At 36.2% G+C, this 20,404-nt stretch overlaps 1 protein-coding gene across 1 annotated transcript in view; it reads left to right on the top strand.

Moving 5' to 3' along the window:
* The window catches only part of TJP1 (tight junction protein 1), a 165,758-nt gene that overhangs the window by 160 nt on the left and 145,194 nt on the right, over positions 1-20,404 (top strand). Inside the window, exon 2 of the mRNA XM_010571747.1 lies at positions 9,056-9,188. Coding sequence (XP_010570049.1) covers positions 9,056-9,188 — 133 coding nt within the window. The remainder of the gene's footprint in view (positions 1-9,055; positions 9,189-20,404) is intronic.

The raw sequence follows: 20,404 nt of genomic DNA, 5'->3' as shown, positions 1-20,404 counted from the left end.
CCAAGGCACGACGGCCGCCTGTGGGGCGCCGTGCCGAGACCCGGTCGGGGCGCCGAGCGAGAGCGGGCCTGCGGCTCCCGGCGGGCATCTCCGGGGCAGAAAGTTCCCGGCGAATTCACCGCCGGTCGTGTGGAAAACGCCGGGAGGCGGCGGCGGTGGTGCCGGAGGAGCTGTCCGCGCCGCGCCTCGCCTCGCCTCGCCCGCCCTCGGGCCCGCCGGAGGACACCCGGCTCGGCGCTTTGCGCGGCTGGAAACAGGGTTCCCGCTCGTAATGACTCACGCGTGCGATCGTACGCTTTCAGGGAGACCCACTGTCGGACGCTTGTCAGAGCACGGCAATGGCAGCTTCAGCTGAGGGGCGCGGGAGTATCTCGAGCAGGGGCTGCCGAAGTGTTGCCTCTGACGGTAGCGCATTCTCCTCCCTGCCCCGGGCTGTGCCCAAAGCCGGGGTCTGGATTTCCCAGCCCGTGCTTCTGCTGACAGGTGTGTTTAAAAATTGGGAAAAGGGAGATACGAGTCTAATAGGTTAGAGAGCGACAGAGGTAGTACCGTTCATATATGATCATTTTCATTTAGAGCCTGCTTTTCCCCTGACTCCTTTCCACTGTTCTTGTGGTTGGCGATTGTGTGCTGAACTGATTTTTCTGGATGAATCGACAATATGTTATGAAAAATGTATTAAAGTATAATGGTGTAATGTGGGTGAGTAGGGCACCGACAAGCATATGGCACTGCAATACGCACTCAGTCGTGGACTTGTAAGAGCCCACTGTTAGCTTGACTGAAGCAGTGAGATGTGTGTCATCATCAGGACAAATTATAAGGAGAAAATCTGAACTTGTGAAGTCAGATTTTCTGGGAGGAAAATATCAAGAACAAATTTGTACACTGAGAATTTCTTATCTATAAAAGACCAAGAGTGATATCTAGGTGCTAATGGTTATACGGTTTTCTTTCACTGTACTTACATGTTCCTAGTGAAGGAAAGTAAAGTGTCATAGAAGGCACGATAGATTATTTTATTTAAGAATAGGTAGTTCACAAATAGAAATATTTTCGTGTTGGCAGTTGTAATAAATATGGGCCTTACATGAATTGTAGAATGTGTTTTTTTACTTTTTTTCCCCCCACGTTGTCAGCTAGCGTAGGTAGTCTCAAGGAAATGCATCACTTGAAGAAACATAATGTGGAACTAGTAAGCTTTCCGTCATTAATTCCAAATCTTGCTATTCCTTGCAGTAAGAACACATTTTAGCAAATCTATTCATTCGAACTGTAATGCACAAAATCAAATGTAGTCTTAGACAAAAATATGTTGTCATACAGATAAGTTTTATTACATTTAATCAAAGGTTTTTATAGTGTGTTCAGTGGTATGATTTTGATTATGTAAGTCACATAAAGTGTACCATATCTGTTTTATTTTCCTGAAATGCCACTCCTGTCTGTGTGCAGCAGTGTATGTCTTGGTGTGTTACTTCTTAAAAGAAGTTTAATTATGGGTACTATAATGATAACAATTGTTCTATTTCATTTTTCCTGTGTCTCCTTGGAAATGTTTTCTTTGCTGGCATGTTAAAGTGAAGCTGTCTATATTTGGATACTTTAAGTCTGAAAGGACCCAATTCAACTCCTACCTTACGTCTTCAGTTGGAGTTAGATCAGCTCTATATAGCCTAGTTTCATGGTGATATTCTGTGCTTTTTGAGGTATAGCAAAACAATATAGTGGATCCCTGCTAATACATACTATAAGCATTGCATTTCATAACATTTGTAACTTGACATCATGTTGCTGCAATGCAATGCTGTATGAAGACTTAGTTGACCAAGATTGTTAAGGAAAAACAAAGTAATTTTTTTTTTAAATTTTTTTAAAAATTTCGGAGGGCTGTAGGAATTACTTGAGTATTTGAAAGCATGTCTCTGGGATTTTCTTATTAATAGGCGACACGATATCATGTAGTCACATTTCCTTTGAGAACTTTAATAGCATTAGGCATTATCTGTATGGATAGAATTTATGCTTATGGATTAAATAGTATTTTCTGATGCATTTAGAGAAATGCTTAAGGATACTTTGTCATGTTAATTTTTTTCTTACTTGTGCATAGACTGTATCAAATAATGCATTAAGAAAATCTGAATATTAGAAGACTATGTTGCTGTTACTAAAATCAATGCAATATTAGTGTGTATTTCCAACATGTAAACCAAAAGTGTATTCCGTTACTGTATCACTGGAAGTCTCAAAAATACTAAAGAAAATGTATAAATCAAGTCAGTCTATAATCAGAGGATGCTTTTTCATCTCTCTTTATTTACTTATTTTTAAAAACTTATAACATTCTGTCTAACTGATCAGATTCATAAACTCTTTGATGTGTTAATACATATTGTAAGTGGAAGTGAAGAAATAATTTAATAAAAAGGGTTAAAATACTCATCTTTTGTTGGTGGAGATAATCCACCTGAATCCCACTGGAAGAAAATGAAAAAGGTACCAGCAATGTTTTATTTCTTTATAGAGCATCTGTCACTCCAATTTTCTCCTGCTTCCTCCCCAAATTGTAAGTCCTAATCTGTGATGTATGAAAGCAGAGCTGCAAATGAAAACAAAAAAGACAGTCACCAATGTCTCATGATGGGTTAAGAATAAATTATTATAAATTAGCTGAGAATAAAACAGACAACTGAACAAACGGAAGTAAGCTATGCCACAAGCTTGCAGTGGGAAGTGGTGGAGTCAGAAACTTGCTTGTGTTTAATGTGGAGGTTTATCATTTTATGATGAGGTTTACTTGGGGCAGTAGAGTTTTGGACTCGGTGATGGAAGAAGTTGCGGGAGTCCCAAACTGCTGATTCAGACCCTTTCCTGTGTTTGTGTGGTGTTGTAATCTAGTATGTAGGAACCTAAATGAGATGAGTAGGATGTTTTTAATCATCTTGCGGGGGGGATACAAAACCCACCAACATAATGCTGCTAGTATAGGTAGAGTGCAGCAGGGACTAACATTTGCTAAGGTGTTCAAGAAAAACTAACTACTGACTTGGGAGCACCTTAAAACAGTAAAATAACATAAATATTTACTGAAATTCCAATATGTGAAATGGGGATGCTTTTACAATAGGGAAATGCTAAATCACATTATTAAGGGGAACTACATGAGTAGACTATAATTTCTTGTCACACTGAATATTATGTTTCTGTGCTCCAAGGATAAGGAGCAGGCAAAAAACCAACCAACCAAACAAAAAACCAACAGGATATCCTAGCAAATCTAATAACTCTTCTCACTAATATTCCCTTCTGTTTCTTAGAGCATTTGCCTCTACTTTGAAAGGCTTCCTCTGCTTTGGCTTACTACCTCTATGGTCCCTTTGGCGCAAGGGAGTGCGGAGTCATGAAATAAGACAAAAAGCTCAGTTAGTGATACGTTTTCATTGTGAAGAATATGGAAATGGCTGAGGCTATTCCGTATTTACATTTCCTGGATCTTTTAAGAGTGATTGGTAGTTGTATGAGGCAATCTAGGTTACAGAAAAGAATGCAGATGCAGCGTAATACAGAATTTGAATTTTGGCAGGATTCAATTCCCCTTTTCGGTGCTATTGTTAAGTGAATGTGTGATACAGAAGCCTGGATGTTAAATGATAGCTGCTTCTTGTAAGATACTGCATAAGCACATTTATTTTCAAGCATAGGAGTAAACTTACTTGAAATCAGTGAGGAGTAACCAGCATGTCTAGAATTAAGCACCGATCTAAAAGCTTTGTTGACTCAGAGTCTTTGTATTCAGGCTGGGGCTTGGATGTAGAAGTCCAGGCTTATATTGAAGGATGCCTGTTTTATCATTAGGACCATCCCTGGGGAGAAAACTGCTGCTGTTTGTTTATGTTCTAAGTACAGTCATGTTTAGAATAAGCAAATAACAGAAAATGTCACTTTAGTATAGGAGAAAGAAAGCATCAAAGATTGAACCTCTTGGGTGTCTCTACAGAACTATGTGGAAAAATACAGATCACCAGAATGGATGTGTGCTATTTTTGATTACTGGTTCCTGTTAATATTTGTTTGAAATGGGGATAACAATTTCAGTTTAGCCCATTGTAAGGATTATTTGTGTTGCAAATTAATAGTTTGGTTTTTTTTTCTGACGAAGGCAGCACACTGTGCTTAGAACTGAAGATGTTTGCAGAGGTGCACAAGATTTTAGCATAGTAGCTGACTGCTCAGTGTTACTAGTTGTTTCAAATTTGCCTTTTTCTTTCTTTTTTTTTTCCAAACAAATATTAATATTGAGCATCTATAACTGTTATGGCTTCCAGTCTGATCAGTGGGAGTAAGTTTCAGCTTTTCCATCCTTGTGTTTGAGCCAGAAGGCATACTGATCACATGCAGCCAAGTCCAGCTAATGTCCTTACTTTCTGTAGTATTGAGGAAGCCTGTCTTCTAATGGGAGGACATATAATTGTGGAAATTTTATACGTGTGTCAACTGAGATCCGTGTAACTACTAGTAGTAGAAGTTTCTAAGAAGTTTGACTTGCATGTTGTGAAACCATTTATAATAATAATTTGCTAGAAGTACATACATGCTTTTTTTAAAAGATAGGCCGACAACTTGCAGTATATGAAAAGTAATAATTATGTCACCATTATAAGTCTTGTTGAAGCTGTATAGTTGTCAAAAACTTGTCCTCTCTGCATTAACTCTAGCATTAATACTACACTCAGAAAACGTGTCATTTCAAGACTTGTTTTTTAAATATTTTGATGTTATCTTTTATAAAATTGTTCAGAACTCTAATCACTAAGCAAGAAGATAATTTTTTAAGTTCTTAGAAGATGTTCAGTCTAACTGGTCTGTCTAGAAAATACCATGACACTAGTTTAGTCCTTTCAGACAAAATTTAACTACAAAAAACATGTTAGGTGATATCGAAGGTTGTTACAAATAGTAATTATGTGCAAGTAGAATATAAATACATTTTTTTAAATAAAAACTGTTATTTTATATGCATTCCATCTAATTATGTTATGATGTGTATTAAGTTGTTAGCCCTTGATGAGATGCTGCACCTTGAAGTCACTGTTACATAGTCTTTTGTTAGGCTAGCATGTTCATCAGTGGAATACAGATACTGAAAGTTTAAGGGTTTTGCTTATTTTACAAACTGGAGAAATAATTTAGAGTCATGGTTATGTAATGTGATATATGATCGGGAACCAGTCAAGGTCAATGAAACTCTTGTAAGAATTGTGGATAATAAATAAGGGCCTCGGGCTCCAGGTGGGATTTACAAAATGGTTCAGTTTTGCTTGACTAAAATTTCCAGAAGTTAATGAATAGGGGTGCCTTAATTTAGGATTCCTGTGATGAGCTCCATTAGAAAGGTGTTATGTTTCCAGAATATTAAACACATTCTTTGAACAGAAACAGCACATTTCAAACAAGGCATCCAGAATTATTCACTCCCTTCAAAGATCTTGCCTGTATCCTACTTTGTAAAGCTCTAGACTGCCTTGAATGTATCATTGTTAAGCTTTGATTCAAGAGTACTTGCCTTGAAGTAGTTGATGAGCTGCAGACATTTTTGAAAGGGATCTTACAAATCTTTCTGCTTTAACGTGTAATAATTCCTCTATACCCCGATGCATGTACTACAGCCAGTGACTTAGCAATTCACTTATTAATTTTCTATTAATTAAGCAATACAAATAAAAGATGAAAGGAGGAGATAATCAGATGTAATAAATTTCATTTGTAGTTAATTTTTTTAAACTTAAGGTTCAGATGCCAGAACCGTAGAATATTGCATTATACTTTCAGTATTAATTTAAAAAGAATGAACTCTGTTTCTCTGGTTACAGTGAACACTTTGAGAACACAAAGCAAGATTCAAAAGTGAGAAGAATTCTAAAAAAGCTGTTTTTCAGATTTTTGAATGAATTAGTTTCAAGTCAAACACTTTGGTCCTTGTCTCATGAATTTGGACTCACTGAAGCTGACACTCGTGTTTATCTTGCAACTCTATAGTCTTAAATTTTGAATTGTATTCCTTGTGGAAGTTTCTTGTACTTGAAAGAGTTCCTGTTGCAGTACTGCATGAGTGTTACTGGAAATGGATTCTTGAGAGTTTCATTGCTGCATCCAGCATTCTGAGAAGATGGGGTGAAATAGATCCAAGTCTGTCTCAGGTCTGTTATTGCTTCACCTTGCGAAAACTGTAGGAGTAGCAGAGGCCCTGGAGAAACTGATATTTAATTTTATTTGTACTTGTTCCAAAGTTTGTTCACCAACCGTAGAGTCAAACCCCCGTGATTCTGTAAATATGGATATCTTGCTTCATATCCTTCCTTTGGTGCACAATACAGTGCAAAGCTTCCAGATTACCAGTAATGATATTGATTGGATTTTTCTTTGGTTGGTCAAATAATACTTTATTTTCTTGTCAAGACACCTATAAATTAATGATTTTATAAAGGATTGAAGGGAATCTTTCAATTGTGATATTTCTTCTGATAAAATTATATTTTGAAAGCTAAATGTGATTTTTAAAAGCATTTTTCTGAATCTCAGAAGCTAACAAGTAATGGCCATAATTTGTTCTCCAGCAGAATGAATTGGTGGGTGGATTCCAGAAGCAGCAAGTTTATTTTTTCAAGTGACTTTGAAGAGTGGAGCTCCCAAGTGAAAGGGCCTTTAAAACATACCATTAGTTTAGTTCTTTGTTAAAACTACATAACTTTGATTAGCCCCTTATTTTTACTCTTTTTTTCTTTCACATAAGGTTTTTCTTATTTTATTTTATTTTTTATAAAGGCTTCTCAGTGTCAGAAAACATTAAATGACTTGCAACTTAAAGAAATGAACATTTATAGGTAAGGCCCTAGAATAAGTGGTCTGAAACATAGTTCAGAATGAAAAAAAGCCCAATGCAGCTTACAGCTGTTTAAAAAATTTGCTATTAAGTATAAGGAAGAAGTCTAATGTACCAAGCATTTAATTTGCTGGAGGTGCATTTGAAGATTTATTGACCCAAGTGATAAGTAATTAAATAGGCAGCCCTCAAAGATTTTTTGGAGAGAGAATAAATACAGACCTCTAACTGTACTGAAACAATGGATTTCTCTGTGGGTTCCAACATCTGCATTTGACATGGACTCAGAATACATACAGTTACGTACATTTGGATTAACTTTATCAGAAATGTTTGGAGAGCTTGGTAACAGAAGATACATTCATACAATAGAAATGTACTATCCCCTTAAATGTCCCTGTCTGGAACAAGAGTTGAGACTGAGCAATTGCCTGTCGTTCGAAATTTGTCCTGGTAGTTCTTTAAGATGTTTCAGCAGGGAATCTGTGGCATTTTTGCAGTTTCTGTTCTGTGAACAAATATGTTACTGTAGTCGCCAGGCATGTTTCTCAGAATTTAATCCATATATAATTATACCAAAAGTTCTGGTGCAGTTTCAGCAGGAAGTTCATAATGTAATTAAAATGCCTGAATATTATGGTTATGTTTTCAGTTAGAAATTTTTATTTATTTTTGCAGTTAAAAGTTGGCAGTAAATTAACCCAAGGGGGAAAAAAAACCCCTCTAAGACAAATTACTGTATTATCAAGAGAACTTACAGCAAGCTGTTCCTGCATGTGTATGTGTAAAACCCCCAAAACCTCAGGCATCTGAAAACAAAACATTGGTTTGGTAATCACAGTAATGCAAAAAAAAAAAAAAAAGACCTTTATCTTTATAAATCAAATATGAGATTTGAAAATATCTGTTTTCATTTTCAAGTTTGGTTATTGCAATTTTTTCTTCTCCTTAGCCTTCTATGAACATGCATTTGGACCTTTTATCGTCACCATGAAGCTGTGTAGACCTAGGAGTCTCACTAATCAACCAAGTGCATTCAGCCTGTGGTGGTTGTATTTTGTATTTCAAGTGTTATGTGGCTCAGTCTGTGCGATGTCCTTTTCTGGTGATGTACATGTATAAGACATCTCCACCTTTCTCCACCTTTCTTTCTTTTTTGTAAAAACATTTATGTGTGTACCAAAGCCATTAATTGGAAGTAAAAGAACCTAAACCACGTACTTAAATATTTTTTGTGAGAGGATTCTTAATAATTATAGAGAAAAACACTGAACTGCTGTCCAAAGTCTTGGGAAACACAAAAAAGATACATACTATTTCTAATTTAAGCTAGTTTTTGAAGTCTTATGGCTGGAGTTGAGAAATTACATGAAACAAGTGTAAATCCGCACATTAAAAATTTTATGGTTTTAGGTGATTCTTGGTGAGCGTATTTGCTGGAATGCAGTTTTCCTTTTTCTAATGTGTTGTCAGACTGACTAGAGACTATTTTGCATTTAAAATACTGACCTCACAAACCTTAATACATTTGGTTAATTGTTAACCCCACTTCTATTCATTGGCAACTTCCAACAAGCTCCTTGAAATATGGATTGCTTGCTCAAAATACTTTAGTTATGGACTTCCCTTGTAGACTACAATGTGATGAAAGACCTTATAAAGCATAGTTCCTTAACTTTAAGAGATCCTATTAATTTCATTATTGTTCATCATTATTCATTGCTGGAATAGCTGAAGTATCATTAGCACTCAAACTGGAAAAGATCAAAAGCCAAATACTGCCAGGCTATACTGATTTAACTGACATGTATAACAGGACTCAGTTTTTTATTGAATTAATAAAGAAAAATATTCCTTTTAATTTTTCAGAACTTAAATACATTTTTCTGTAATCTGTCTTTTTTTCTGATACTTCTTACTTTTGTACAAAAATGATGACCATGATATGTTTTTGACTAAGTCTGCAAGCAGTGGTGGACTTCATGAGAGCTAGATATCTACATAATTTTGTGGTCTTTGGCACTTATTGATTCAAAACTAAAGCTCGGAATGGCATTAATTCTTTGTATAGCATGGCGGTGTTTCTCCCTTTGTAAATATTTTACTTTAAGCAAATGTATTCAATAAAAACATACATTCTTTGTCTGATAATTGGCTCTTTTTGTCTGACAGGGTAACTCCATCTTCTGAAAATTCCAATGGTGCTACCTGTAGTGTAAGTCAGGGAAAGCCCTCTTTAAGAAGAATAAAAGGGAGAATACACAGAAGCAAAAGTCTTGATAGCATTGATTTCTGTGAATTCACTGTAAGTACCATATCTTTTACATTTATCCTATATGAGGTTACGAGAATCCTGCTAATAAAGCAGTTGTCCCTCTTGCATTGGGTTTATCTCTTTGTCAGAATTAGAAAAGGTATTATACTTAATGATGTTGTAATTGCAGTTCTGCCAAATGTTAAGAACAGTGATGTTGCTTGTATAATTAGTGATGCATAACTGTGTTTTTGTTCTTCAGCAACCATTAGATATAAATTTTGATGTCGATTTTAATATTGCTGCTTGTGTAAGATGAAGAAATTAACTGGAAGTGGAGCAAATGTGAAAAATGAAATATGTTTTCAAATTCTCTTTTTATATTTAGATTTTCAAAGTTGCATTTAAAGTAGAATAGATTATTTTTTCAAAACTTTAAATTTATTTTCGTTGTATATAGCTATAATAGATTACTAGAAAAAGGAATACATGTTCTTAAAAGATGCGTGTGCTTATAGCACTTAAAAGCTAGTATCACAGATGATATCTTACTACAGATAAGCAGTACTGGTATACACTTATTTTCTTTGGTTAAGGTGTAGATTTGTTTGTCTTACAGTTGCAGAAAATTCAGTGTGATCATGGTTTCAAAGAATTTGTGTAGGTGACGCTTTAGAGATCTTGCTCAACAGAGAGAAAACTGGAATAGTTTTTAACACAACTTTTAACTCAGGAGGAGTTGTTTACATTCAAATAATGGAAGAAAAGACATTGTTAATATGAAAGAGTATGGGACATGGGGGTTTCCTGCTATTTATACTGTTTACAAAATATTAGAATTAGTCCTAAACACAGTATGTTTTCAAAAACTCTTTACTGAAAAACCATTGAAAGCTACACCTCTCAACTATCTGGGGGGAATTTGGCCAAAACAAATTATATTCTGATAAATTAATATAATGTAGTTTTGAAATACTAAAATAATGTCAAAGAATATGTTAAATTATAAACTGATTATTAAATATGAGGATGAAAGAGGTAGATAGGAAATATGTGCTGTCTTTAAAATGTACAAATCAGTAGTGATGTGGAGATACTGTCTGGCATTACATGGTAATATAAACAATATAACTAAATTGTTCAGATGCAGTTTGAGAAAACATTTTTATCTAAAGCAAAACAATGGTTTGAGTGTGTTGCATCATTTGGTGTGGATTTTTTTTTTAATTTTTTTTTTTTACAGATGATGCCGATAGCATAACTGGTATTTTTTTTCTCAGGGCTGTTTTGTTTCTAATTACGAAGTCTTGTAGTGCTGTCTTTGGGACAAAGAACTTGTTGTTTGCTGTTTAAGGAATTAATGAAATTAGTAGCAAGGATTTGTGACTTAGTGTGTTGTGTGGTGTCCAGATACTTCTAGCATTGCGGGTACTGCAAAGCCAGGTCTCATAGCTGGGGAGACACGTGTGCAGTGAGCCTGTGCTCAGTTCTGTGCTGTCAGTAACTTGCACTGCCTAATTTAAAGCTAGTTTTGGTGTGTCTATGCAAACGGTTGTCACAGCGGTGATACCAGTGTAATCATTACCTTACTGAAGGTTAAAAATTCCCTTAGGGAACGAGATTACTGAAACAATAACTTTAGCTTATGCTATATGGGTGTTCATCTGTGTGGTCCTATTAAGGCGTTTTATCTAAATCTATCTCTGCTCTTGGGGCCTTCAAAGAAAAAGATTATAGCCAGCGGTAAAAAGAGTATCTTGCACGCCATAGAACCTTTGCAAAGCGATTTGAGACATATAATAATGGGGCATGTCTGTATCTGTAGCATACAAATGTGTAGAGTATGTACATGTATATAAATTCATACATTAATATCTAAGTATTGATAATTAGGATGAGGAAAGGAAGCTCACTTTTCTGAGGTCTCATGTTAAAGGATGAGTTTAAATAGCTAAGCACACAAATCAGAGTTATAAATATGGATTTTCTTGCTGCTACATAATTTAGAATCACACTGAGATATTTCTTGATACTGTATAATGGTACTTTTATTGTTTTAAAATTGTGATTAAAAATAGATCTAAAGAAATAATTGAGGAAATGAGTATGCCTAAATCTTTCCAGAGTGCTCCCAGAACTAAATGTTTTTTATGTTAAACATCTTTTTCTAGTAAGAAGGCTCAGGTACTGACATAGAATAAAATTGAAAATAAAGGATTTAGTAGAAGTGAGAAATTCTTTTACACAATGAGGGGAAAGAGCTTTTAAAAACTTTTTCTTTACAGCTGTTTTATGCTGTAGTATATCCATTTTAGGTACAACAAAGATGACAAGTTTCATATTTAAATATGTGGATAACTTGTATACTGACAAACTCAAAGTAATTTGAGCATCCAGTGAACTGTTGGCTTTCTTCATTGTGTAATGAGATCCATTAATAATTCTGAGTGTTACTGGATTTTACTTTAAAATAAGTAATGCCTATGTGCATCCCCAACTGATCTTGTTTGTAAATCTTTTGTTCCCTATCACTAAGCAAATTCTTACTGAGGACAAATCCTAACAGCGGAAAGACATAAAAAATAAGTTATGCTTTCTTTTCTCCAAGTGTGAAGAAATGTGTCCCCTGTGGGAAAGTTCTGGATTTCCATGGAATATGCACATATAAAAATTCAATACACAAAAATACTGTATTTAGTGCTGTACTGTGACTTCAGCTATGGCAGGGAATAAGTTGCAGGAACCATGTTAAGCTGGGAGGCTCATTAAAAATCAGGGTTATTCTTTGCAAGGGAGGGACAATCAGTGAAGAACGTATTGCGTATGTAAAATTACAGCAGAGGCGTAAGAGTGACTTGGTGGGACTACCATGGCAGTCTTCAGAGGTTTGTCTGAGATGTGATGCTGCCAAGTTTTTTTTACCACAGTTAATAAAACCTGAAGTTTGTGATATTAACGGCTTTTAGTTATACTTGTGGCTCTTAATATGGATGATATACTGAAGAATGCTAGAGAAGTCTTTGCCTATAAAACCTCATTATTGGATGGCCCACTGCGGCAATGATTTATTGCAAGCCTCAGGTTATTTGTGAGAGACTGTCAAAGCGCATGACTCCTGGTTGGTGCGTTGCATACCTGTGTTACCATCCCATAGCTGGCTCACGCTGTAGTATCCTTAACATCCTTTTAGGAGGTATAAGTTCTCCTGGTGGGACTCTGCAGGATTGCTGACAAAAATCTGGATTTTGTTTCTTAGTGATACCTCTTCTGTCTTAAGTGGATGATACTGGGGTTTGTAATAGTGATGCCTCTCGTTACCATTTTGGTAAGACAGCAAGCGAGAAGATGAAGCGGTGAAATAATGTTAAGCCACAGGGTGATAGTACAGCAGCTCCCTTAAAATGTGTATCTGTCTTCACCTTCTTTCATCCTTTTTCTTTTCTTTATCCTCTCCATGTATTAGTGCTACCACTTAGATTAGGACCTGTTCCCACAAACTAAGTAAAACCTGTTTTATTGCCCTTCAGTTCTTGTTTAAGGAGCATCATCATGCTACGCTTTCCCAGATATTAGCCCTTGAAATACTCGGCTTTAGTGGTATGTATAAAAAAAGAAAAACAAACCTGTATTTTTTGTTGAATATTGGTAAATGGTTATCCGCAACCCAGAAATGTTGCAGAACTCCTACTCCATGTTGCAGTAAACTTGGGAGAAGAGAGAAAGAATAGGATTATCAGCTCAGAGGAAGATGTGGAATACATATTACCTTGTAGAATTAGCTTGTTGTACTAATGTTCATTACATCCGTATTTTAATTTTTATTACACTGAAACAAACTCGGGCTTTGCACAAGCTATCCTGTATAGCAATAGCACTTCTGAGTCCAATTCGTCGACAGTGATTTTGTTGTACTAGGCATTTTGCAAACACAAAATGTTTACTCTCAAGGACCTTACATTCTATTTATAACAATAGGTAAGATGTGACTAACCTTTGATTCTTAGCTGCATATGGCTCTCAAGCTGTTCAAGTGCTGCACCAGTGCTAGGGCTTCTGAAGGTCGCATTGGGATGCAGCTGCATTTTGGGTCTGCCCTATGTGATAGGGCACTGGGGGGCTGCTGGGAAGTTGTCCTCATTTGTTTGTAAACTACCTTGGGAGTCTATATGACAGGTCTGAGGTGTATGAATGGATCTTGTGGTTTCTGACCACGTGACAGATTTTGTATGTGGCTCATAGTATTGCAAACATTGACCACCCCTACAATTCATAGATGCAGAGAAATTGTTCCCTTCTTTCCCTGCGAGACAGTGATGATGTTTTGTGGGAATGATAGCAAGGGACACTGAAAGCATTTATAAGGAGCTTGTCTTATGAACTTTGAGGGTGCTGGAATGTCTAAGGTATCTTCTTTTTCATTTTTAGTATTGTAACTCTTTGATTGGACTTGAGACAATACTAAAATCAGCATCTTGAAATCTGTCCTTTGTTTAAAGGGATATGGACATAATGCTTTCCTGCTGAAATCAGCCCTTGTGGAAGAAGGAGCTCTCCTCAGAAATCAGAGCACTGCAGTCATTTACAATATGAACAAGTCCAGTTCTGCATATTTTCTGGAGGCAGCTGGTTCTAGCCTGCTCTCAATAAACATGCACACAGCAAGTTTTCAGTTAACCTACAGTCATAGCAAGGCAGATAATCTCCAGTGTACTTCCACTTGCATCAGGGTGGAATTCCAAGGAATAATTTTGCAAAATGTTATAGAAATGCTGAGTCTTCCCTCCTCCTGCCCTTTTCCATTCTTCTCTAGTCTTACCTTTTTCAGATGTGTGGTTTTGTCTCTTCTCAGCCTGTACTGACAATGAAGTGAATTTGGCTAGAATGGCTGTGTACTACTGCTTTAGAGGTCAGTGGATGTCAGCGTGCACAATAAAAAAGTAACACAGTAGAGTCAGAGATTACCCACAAGAGGAGAAAAGAGAGACAATTAAGTACAAAAGACAGTCTGAATAAAGCACTGTGGAATGCATGACAAAATGGAAGAGGCAACAAAGGAAGAGATAATCAGAAAGTGAGAATTAGCTAATGCATTATTGCCTTTTATATATAGGGAATGCACATGTTCCCCTATAAGGTTAATTTTCAGTACATTGTAGTAAGTATTATGGCATTTTAGGGTTATGATATCTTGTATGCTTCCTTGCAGAGGAGATGTAGAAACTCTGTATTTCTCTGTGCTTGCCCGTTCTCATTAGCAGGATGGAATGATTGACCTCCCATGCTCTCTGTGGGGATATGTGTGTGCCCAGCATGCTCTATGCGCAAGGAGGTGCATGTGCACCAGAGTGCTCTGAGAGCAGCTGTGAGTGAGTGTCTGTACATTATTTTGCTGCAGTTGTTGTAACTAGGCGTTTCACCTGCTTAATAATTTGTAATGAAGTTGCAAGGCTGTTTAGAAGCTTTAGTGATTAACTTTAATGAAAGGATGTTTGTGATGACATCCTTATTTCACTTCCCCGGTCTCTTTGGTAGATTTTTAAAGTATATGGCAGGCTGCAGAATCAATTTGTTGTTTGAAATGTCCTTACCAGTACATTTGGTAATTGTTGCTGTGATTAGCCCTGCTTGCCCCTGTGAAAAAATCTAGTGATCAAAACAGGATACTGTACTGTACTGCTTAACTAGTTTGTAGAGGATATTGCTGAGCAAGGCAATCTAGTCTGTACTGAAGAGCATGGTTTTATTGAAGATTCTATTTTATTTAATCTAACCCAAACTCATCTTCCCTTTAAATCATCTTATAAGTGGCCTCTGAGGTGGTAGATATTCTCTAGTTTGACCCCCCCCCCCCCCCCCCCACCCCCCCCAATAAAATTGTTCTGGTTTTATACTTTCATTTGTCTGGATTTTTCCTGCTGAGTATTTTAATTTTAATATGTGTCTGTACAACTAGTAAAATGGTAAATGAATAATAACACAAATGATACGTATCAGAGTTATTTCTTAGGATGGAGACATAAGAACACTGACATGCCTTAAAAAGTCCTGCAGGTATTTTGGTCATATCTGTAGATGTGGAAGGAAGAATTCATTAGCACAGCTGGAGTCTTGTGGATGCCCTTAATTTGTTACTGTTCAGAGAAGTGTGGTTGTTATGCAGCTGTTTCCAAGAATTAAATCCTCTATAGTAGCTTAGGCTTGCTTCACAATATTGTTGTTGTATTGCGACTCATTTATTATAACAATAATTTCATCTGTTGATGGATATGTGAACACAGCACTGACCTTATACACAGCAAAGCCAGTTTGTTTTACCAAAGATAGTTTAAATGATTAAAAAAAAGTTTTTACTTAACCAATTAACACATTTTACAGTTAATTAAATGAAAGTACTTTACATCTGTCTTGTATTTCATTGGTTGAGTACATAGAAAACAATGTAGAAAAATACATATGACTGGTTTTAACATATAGTTAATATTTTTAAACAGACAGAAAAATTAAAAAAAATAATTGGAACAACTTTTGAAATATAATACTAATGGAAAAAAAAAACCTACTGGCTTTTGATCCAAGATTACAACTCCACTGGGAAAGAGGTGTGTATTTTCAGCATTGTTTATTCTGTCATCTTGCCTTTTATTTGCTTTTTATTTAAAAACAAACCTGAAGTTTTATGTAAGAACTATTCTAAATGTCGAGGCAAATTATTAAGTCTCAGGCATAGTACTAGGTGAAGCTTATGCAGCCTTAAGATTAACCTAAGGATGTTAACCATAAATGAACAAGTAATTTCATTTGCTAAATTTTAAATTGTGATTAATCTTGATTTGTGTTTCTGAATTGATTCAGAATGATTTATGTTTCTGAATAAATTCAGCACTCCAGTTTAAATCCACCAAGGATATTAAGTCCATAATAGTCATTATACTAGGAACTGGATTGACGCTTCATTTTAATCAGAGATGTATTTCTGAGTGAGTACATTTTTTTAGGTTATTTTTATTTCTTCTCAGAATGGCATTATGGCAGATGGAGCTATATTGAAATACTCTTTGGCATTTGTTAGAGTAATACCTGGTTGATTACTTCAACACCATGATACTTTGCATACGATTGTGACTTCTCGGGTCTCTTGTTTCTTAAGAAAATGTCGAAAGATATGTAGGCCATTGTGTAGTTTGTCTTTATATAATATCAGATCCCTTTTGTGTGGTTGTATAGGATGCTACTGTAATGTATTCAGCCTCAATATTACCGTGCACATGCCATTACCTTCCAGTGAACTGAAGCCCCAAGCAGGATGAAGGTCCAATTGTTTGTCCTTCAACTAGCCCAGGAATCGAGGGAAGCAGAGAGGTGATTGAGAATGACCACCATCTCTGTTTTTGAGGTACCTTTGTGAGCTCCTTTGAATGTCTTGATTTCTCAACTGGATTCTGTATGCATCCATCCACATGATGATCAATGTCGTATTAAAGTAATTTGATGGGATGACTCAGGGAAAAGAATAACATTCATATAAGTATAAGCTTCTTTAGGTAAATGCTAATCTAATTTTTTTTTCTGAAAATCAGTGTTTCTTGATCTAGGTTAGATACATTAACATTTTGTTAGGTGTTACATATTTATGTAGTAAATAATTGTTTCTGTCCAAAAGAATTTTATGTGAATCTGAACTGTTTTTTAGTCTAAGTGCATTTATCTTTCATTCCAGAAATTCTGCACTGATTTATTTCTTGAGTAGAAGTTAAGAGTATATTGCTCAATCTATTTTCCTGTTATTGATAGATTTTATTTGTTTGACCTTTCTCCACTGTTGTGCTCAGAGAAGCAGACTGGTTATATATGAGGAAACAAAGACTGCAACAATTTCTGTTGCAGGCTCTCAGCCTTGTGCTTAAAAATAGCAAATAACAGGAGTGTCAGTATCAATGGCTTTTCAAATATATGACTAGAATGTATATGCTTAGAATTCTAGTAGCATGTCTGTTTTAATATTTTTATTTGGTTGTTGGTTTTGTTTTGTTTTGTTTTTTTTCTTTTATTTTGCCAATTTTTTGGCCTTACCAGAACTGTTTCCCCTTGGAAAGTAGACTTTGTGAGTGATAAATTCTAATGGTCTTTAAAATTTGGTTTTTATTATTAAAAAAAGTATGTGTTGTCTCTGTTCACAAAAATGGCTTGGAATTTTCTGTCATGAAATACATGTCTAAATATGGGCACCATTGGCCAGTCTGCCAAATTATAATGATTTCATGGAAATAATAATGATCCTATAATGCAAGTACAGTCAGCCTCAGAATGCAGTGTTAGGTGGGGGCAGAAAATTTTCTTGCTACTTTTTCCATCAAAAAAATGGAAATGTTTCCCATGACCTTCAGGCACTTAGTTTCTGTTACTGTCTCAGAAACAAGATCCCTTGGTCTGTGCCTGGCAGTGCTGCAGGAACCCTTCTGGTTAAGGATGGGAATATTAGTATTTCCCACACACTTAGAACTTGTCTGTGCACTGAAGTGAACAGAAGAATATTTTCTTCCTGAAATATGGGAATTGATCTACGTGAAAAATCAGAGTATCTTCATAACTTATGCACAAAGACAGTAACCATAGTTATAATAAAGGTCTTCAGGTTTTCAAGAGTTTTTAAGCAAGGAGCCTTTCACTAAGTGGGATTCTCTTAAAGTGCCCATCTGTTGGTATTCTCAGCAAGCAGCTTTTCAGTCAGACAGGCCAGCTTGATATGGAGGTACTTTTGGAGTTTTCCAAAGGAACAGGTACAGTCTTATTTGTAAACAATGCGGACAGAATGTCTGCAAATGTTGCAGTCATACTCAGTCTTGTTTTGATAAGCTGGAAGATGCACTTAGTGAAATACTAAGTGAGAAGCTGAGAGGCAAGCTGGGCAAGATCTTGAAATGCATTTGGCCTCATTAGAAGGTCTTTGAATTTTTTTTTTTTCTTAAGGTACGATAGAAGAAATATTAATCAAAGTATTCCATAACTGTCACTTAGATGCTCCACTCAGAATTACTACCAGAGCAGTCTCAAAGAGGGTATTTCACAGCACTGGGTTTTATTTCTTTCTTTACACTTTGAAGAAGGTCTTTTCAGTTACACAGAGAGATGAGAAGATAGTGTGAATTCCTAAACAGCTGCAGAATACCTCTTTTTAAACTCAGCCATGCTCAAGGTTATCTGCCACTATCCAGATACTGTTGTGCATATCTGTCTAAATTATATAAAAATATAAATGTACATGTACTATATATATACACATGCATGCACGTTGCATTTAATACACAAAATTTTAATGGTTAAGGTCACTTTTTGTCAGCATGTTTTCTACATAAATTTGACTAAACTCTGCCTGTCAAATTATACTGCCTCTGCCAGTAGCAAGCATCTCCAAGAGCAGGGCCTGACCCTAAACAGGCAGTCCTTTAACAACAGTTGTAGAATGTCACCGTCACCCTGTTAAGGTCTGCTTTTCCCAACTTTTTTCTTTGCTCTCTAGAAGTCCCGGTGGGTGCTCAGGAATGTGTCACTTATCACTCAAGTAAAATACTGCTTTTTTTAAACATTCTTCACCATTCCAAATAATTCTCCATCTAGCCCTTTCCCCATCTTTGTTGTCTGAACAGCTGAGGAGTGTGCCCAGACAGGGAACAAAGGAATTTGCCTTTAGCAGATGGTTTATTTTAAGACGATGCGCCAGTACTAATGTAGAAGAATTGATAGGATACTCTCAGCAAAAAAAGATTTTGAAATATGGGCTGTAGCACAAGGTTTTGCTGCAGTCGCTGGAAAAGTATTAAAAAGAAAGAATATGTTGTTAAAATAATGGAAATATAATTCTATGCATTGAAAGTTGAAAACAAAGTACATTCTATCCAACACCTAAGTCTTCAACCTAAATGCAGACTAAAATAAAAAAGATTGATTGTAAGCATCTTGGAATTCAGATTGCATGAATTTGCAAAAATGTCGTAGCAAAATTCGAGGAGAATGTTGGGTTTTTTTTAGTCCGAATAAATTTTCTATTTTGAAGTCTGGGGCTGTGAATGGAAAACAAATTGTTTATAAGCTGCACTTAGACTGAAAAAGAGAGTTAGAATGCATTAATGGCATAGGACAGTTAGTGTGGGCTGGCTCATCATTCTTGCAGTACCAAAGACACTTTGAGTTTGCAGAGATTCTGGTTTCTTTTGGCACAGATGTCCTTTTTGTCCTCTGGCATAGTTTTCCTTGATTTTTCAAAGAAATATTGGATGTTTTTTGCCCGTCTATATCTAAGAAGAGCAGCTTGCTTTTCCCACTGGTATAATATGCCTTTGCTTATTGCTCTGCAGTATTCCGTGAGGGAGCTTACAGGACTGGATAACCTCTAAAGAGCAGCTGCCTTCGGATATTTGGCACTGTTATTAGCAATATACTATTGGGATCACAGGCTCCTGTAATAAATTTAGCAATCTTGGCTGCACTATCGTTATACTTATCTAGCACCCCTCAGAGCTAGAGAATTTGAAAAGTACATATCCTGTTCTCACTGTGGTGAATGCCACTGCATGAATAGGAAGCAAATAATAAGTGTATTTTTATGAAGATTTGACATTTAACTTTTGATATCTACTGACGTCCTCCAGCTGTTTGCTGTGTTGCAGCCCAGGGGAAGGGGGCTGAAAGGTTGTTAATGACAAAAAAGGAGGAAGGAGAAGATACACTCTTGGAGCTGCCCAAATGTTCAGAAACCAGAGTGCTTTCTGCACTTGCTCTGAAGGTAAGTTAGGAATAGACAATAATCAGTTCTGAGAGAGATGCTTTTCAGTGAGGTTTCCTGCAGTTCTTCAGATAAAGGGAAAATGGTAAAGTCACATACTCCAATGTAACATGGAGATCATACAACATAACCTAACTACAAACACAGTTAATTTTCTCCCCTTCTTAGGAAACCACTGTGTCTTATTCTTTGGCCTGTCTCTGATGAATGTATAATATGACAATTGTGAATTCATGTATGTCAAAGTTGGATGCTGCTTGAAGTGCCCAGGCAGCACTTCAGCTGCACTTTTTTAGGCATATTTTTTACATGTGGACAGTAAAACACTGCTTTGTGAAATCATGGTTCATTTACTCTAATAAGATAGAGATGTGAGCTCCTGAATGAACAATCCCTCAACAGCTCCATGAAAGCTTTTCACAATTTATGACTGGATATGCAGTCTATATTCTTTTATTCTTAAACATGTGATCCCTGCGAAACTTGA

Source organism: Haliaeetus leucocephalus, unplaced genomic scaffold (assembly GCF_000737465.1).
Source record: "Haliaeetus leucocephalus isolate CR32 unplaced genomic scaffold, Haliaeetus_leucocephalus-4.0 Scaffold339, whole genome shotgun sequence".
In the NCBI taxonomy this organism is placed as follows: Eukaryota; Metazoa; Chordata; class Aves; order Accipitriformes; family Accipitridae; genus Haliaeetus; species Haliaeetus leucocephalus.
Note: the sequence above shows the minus strand (reverse complement) of the source record. Positions and strands in the feature narration are given on the sequence as shown.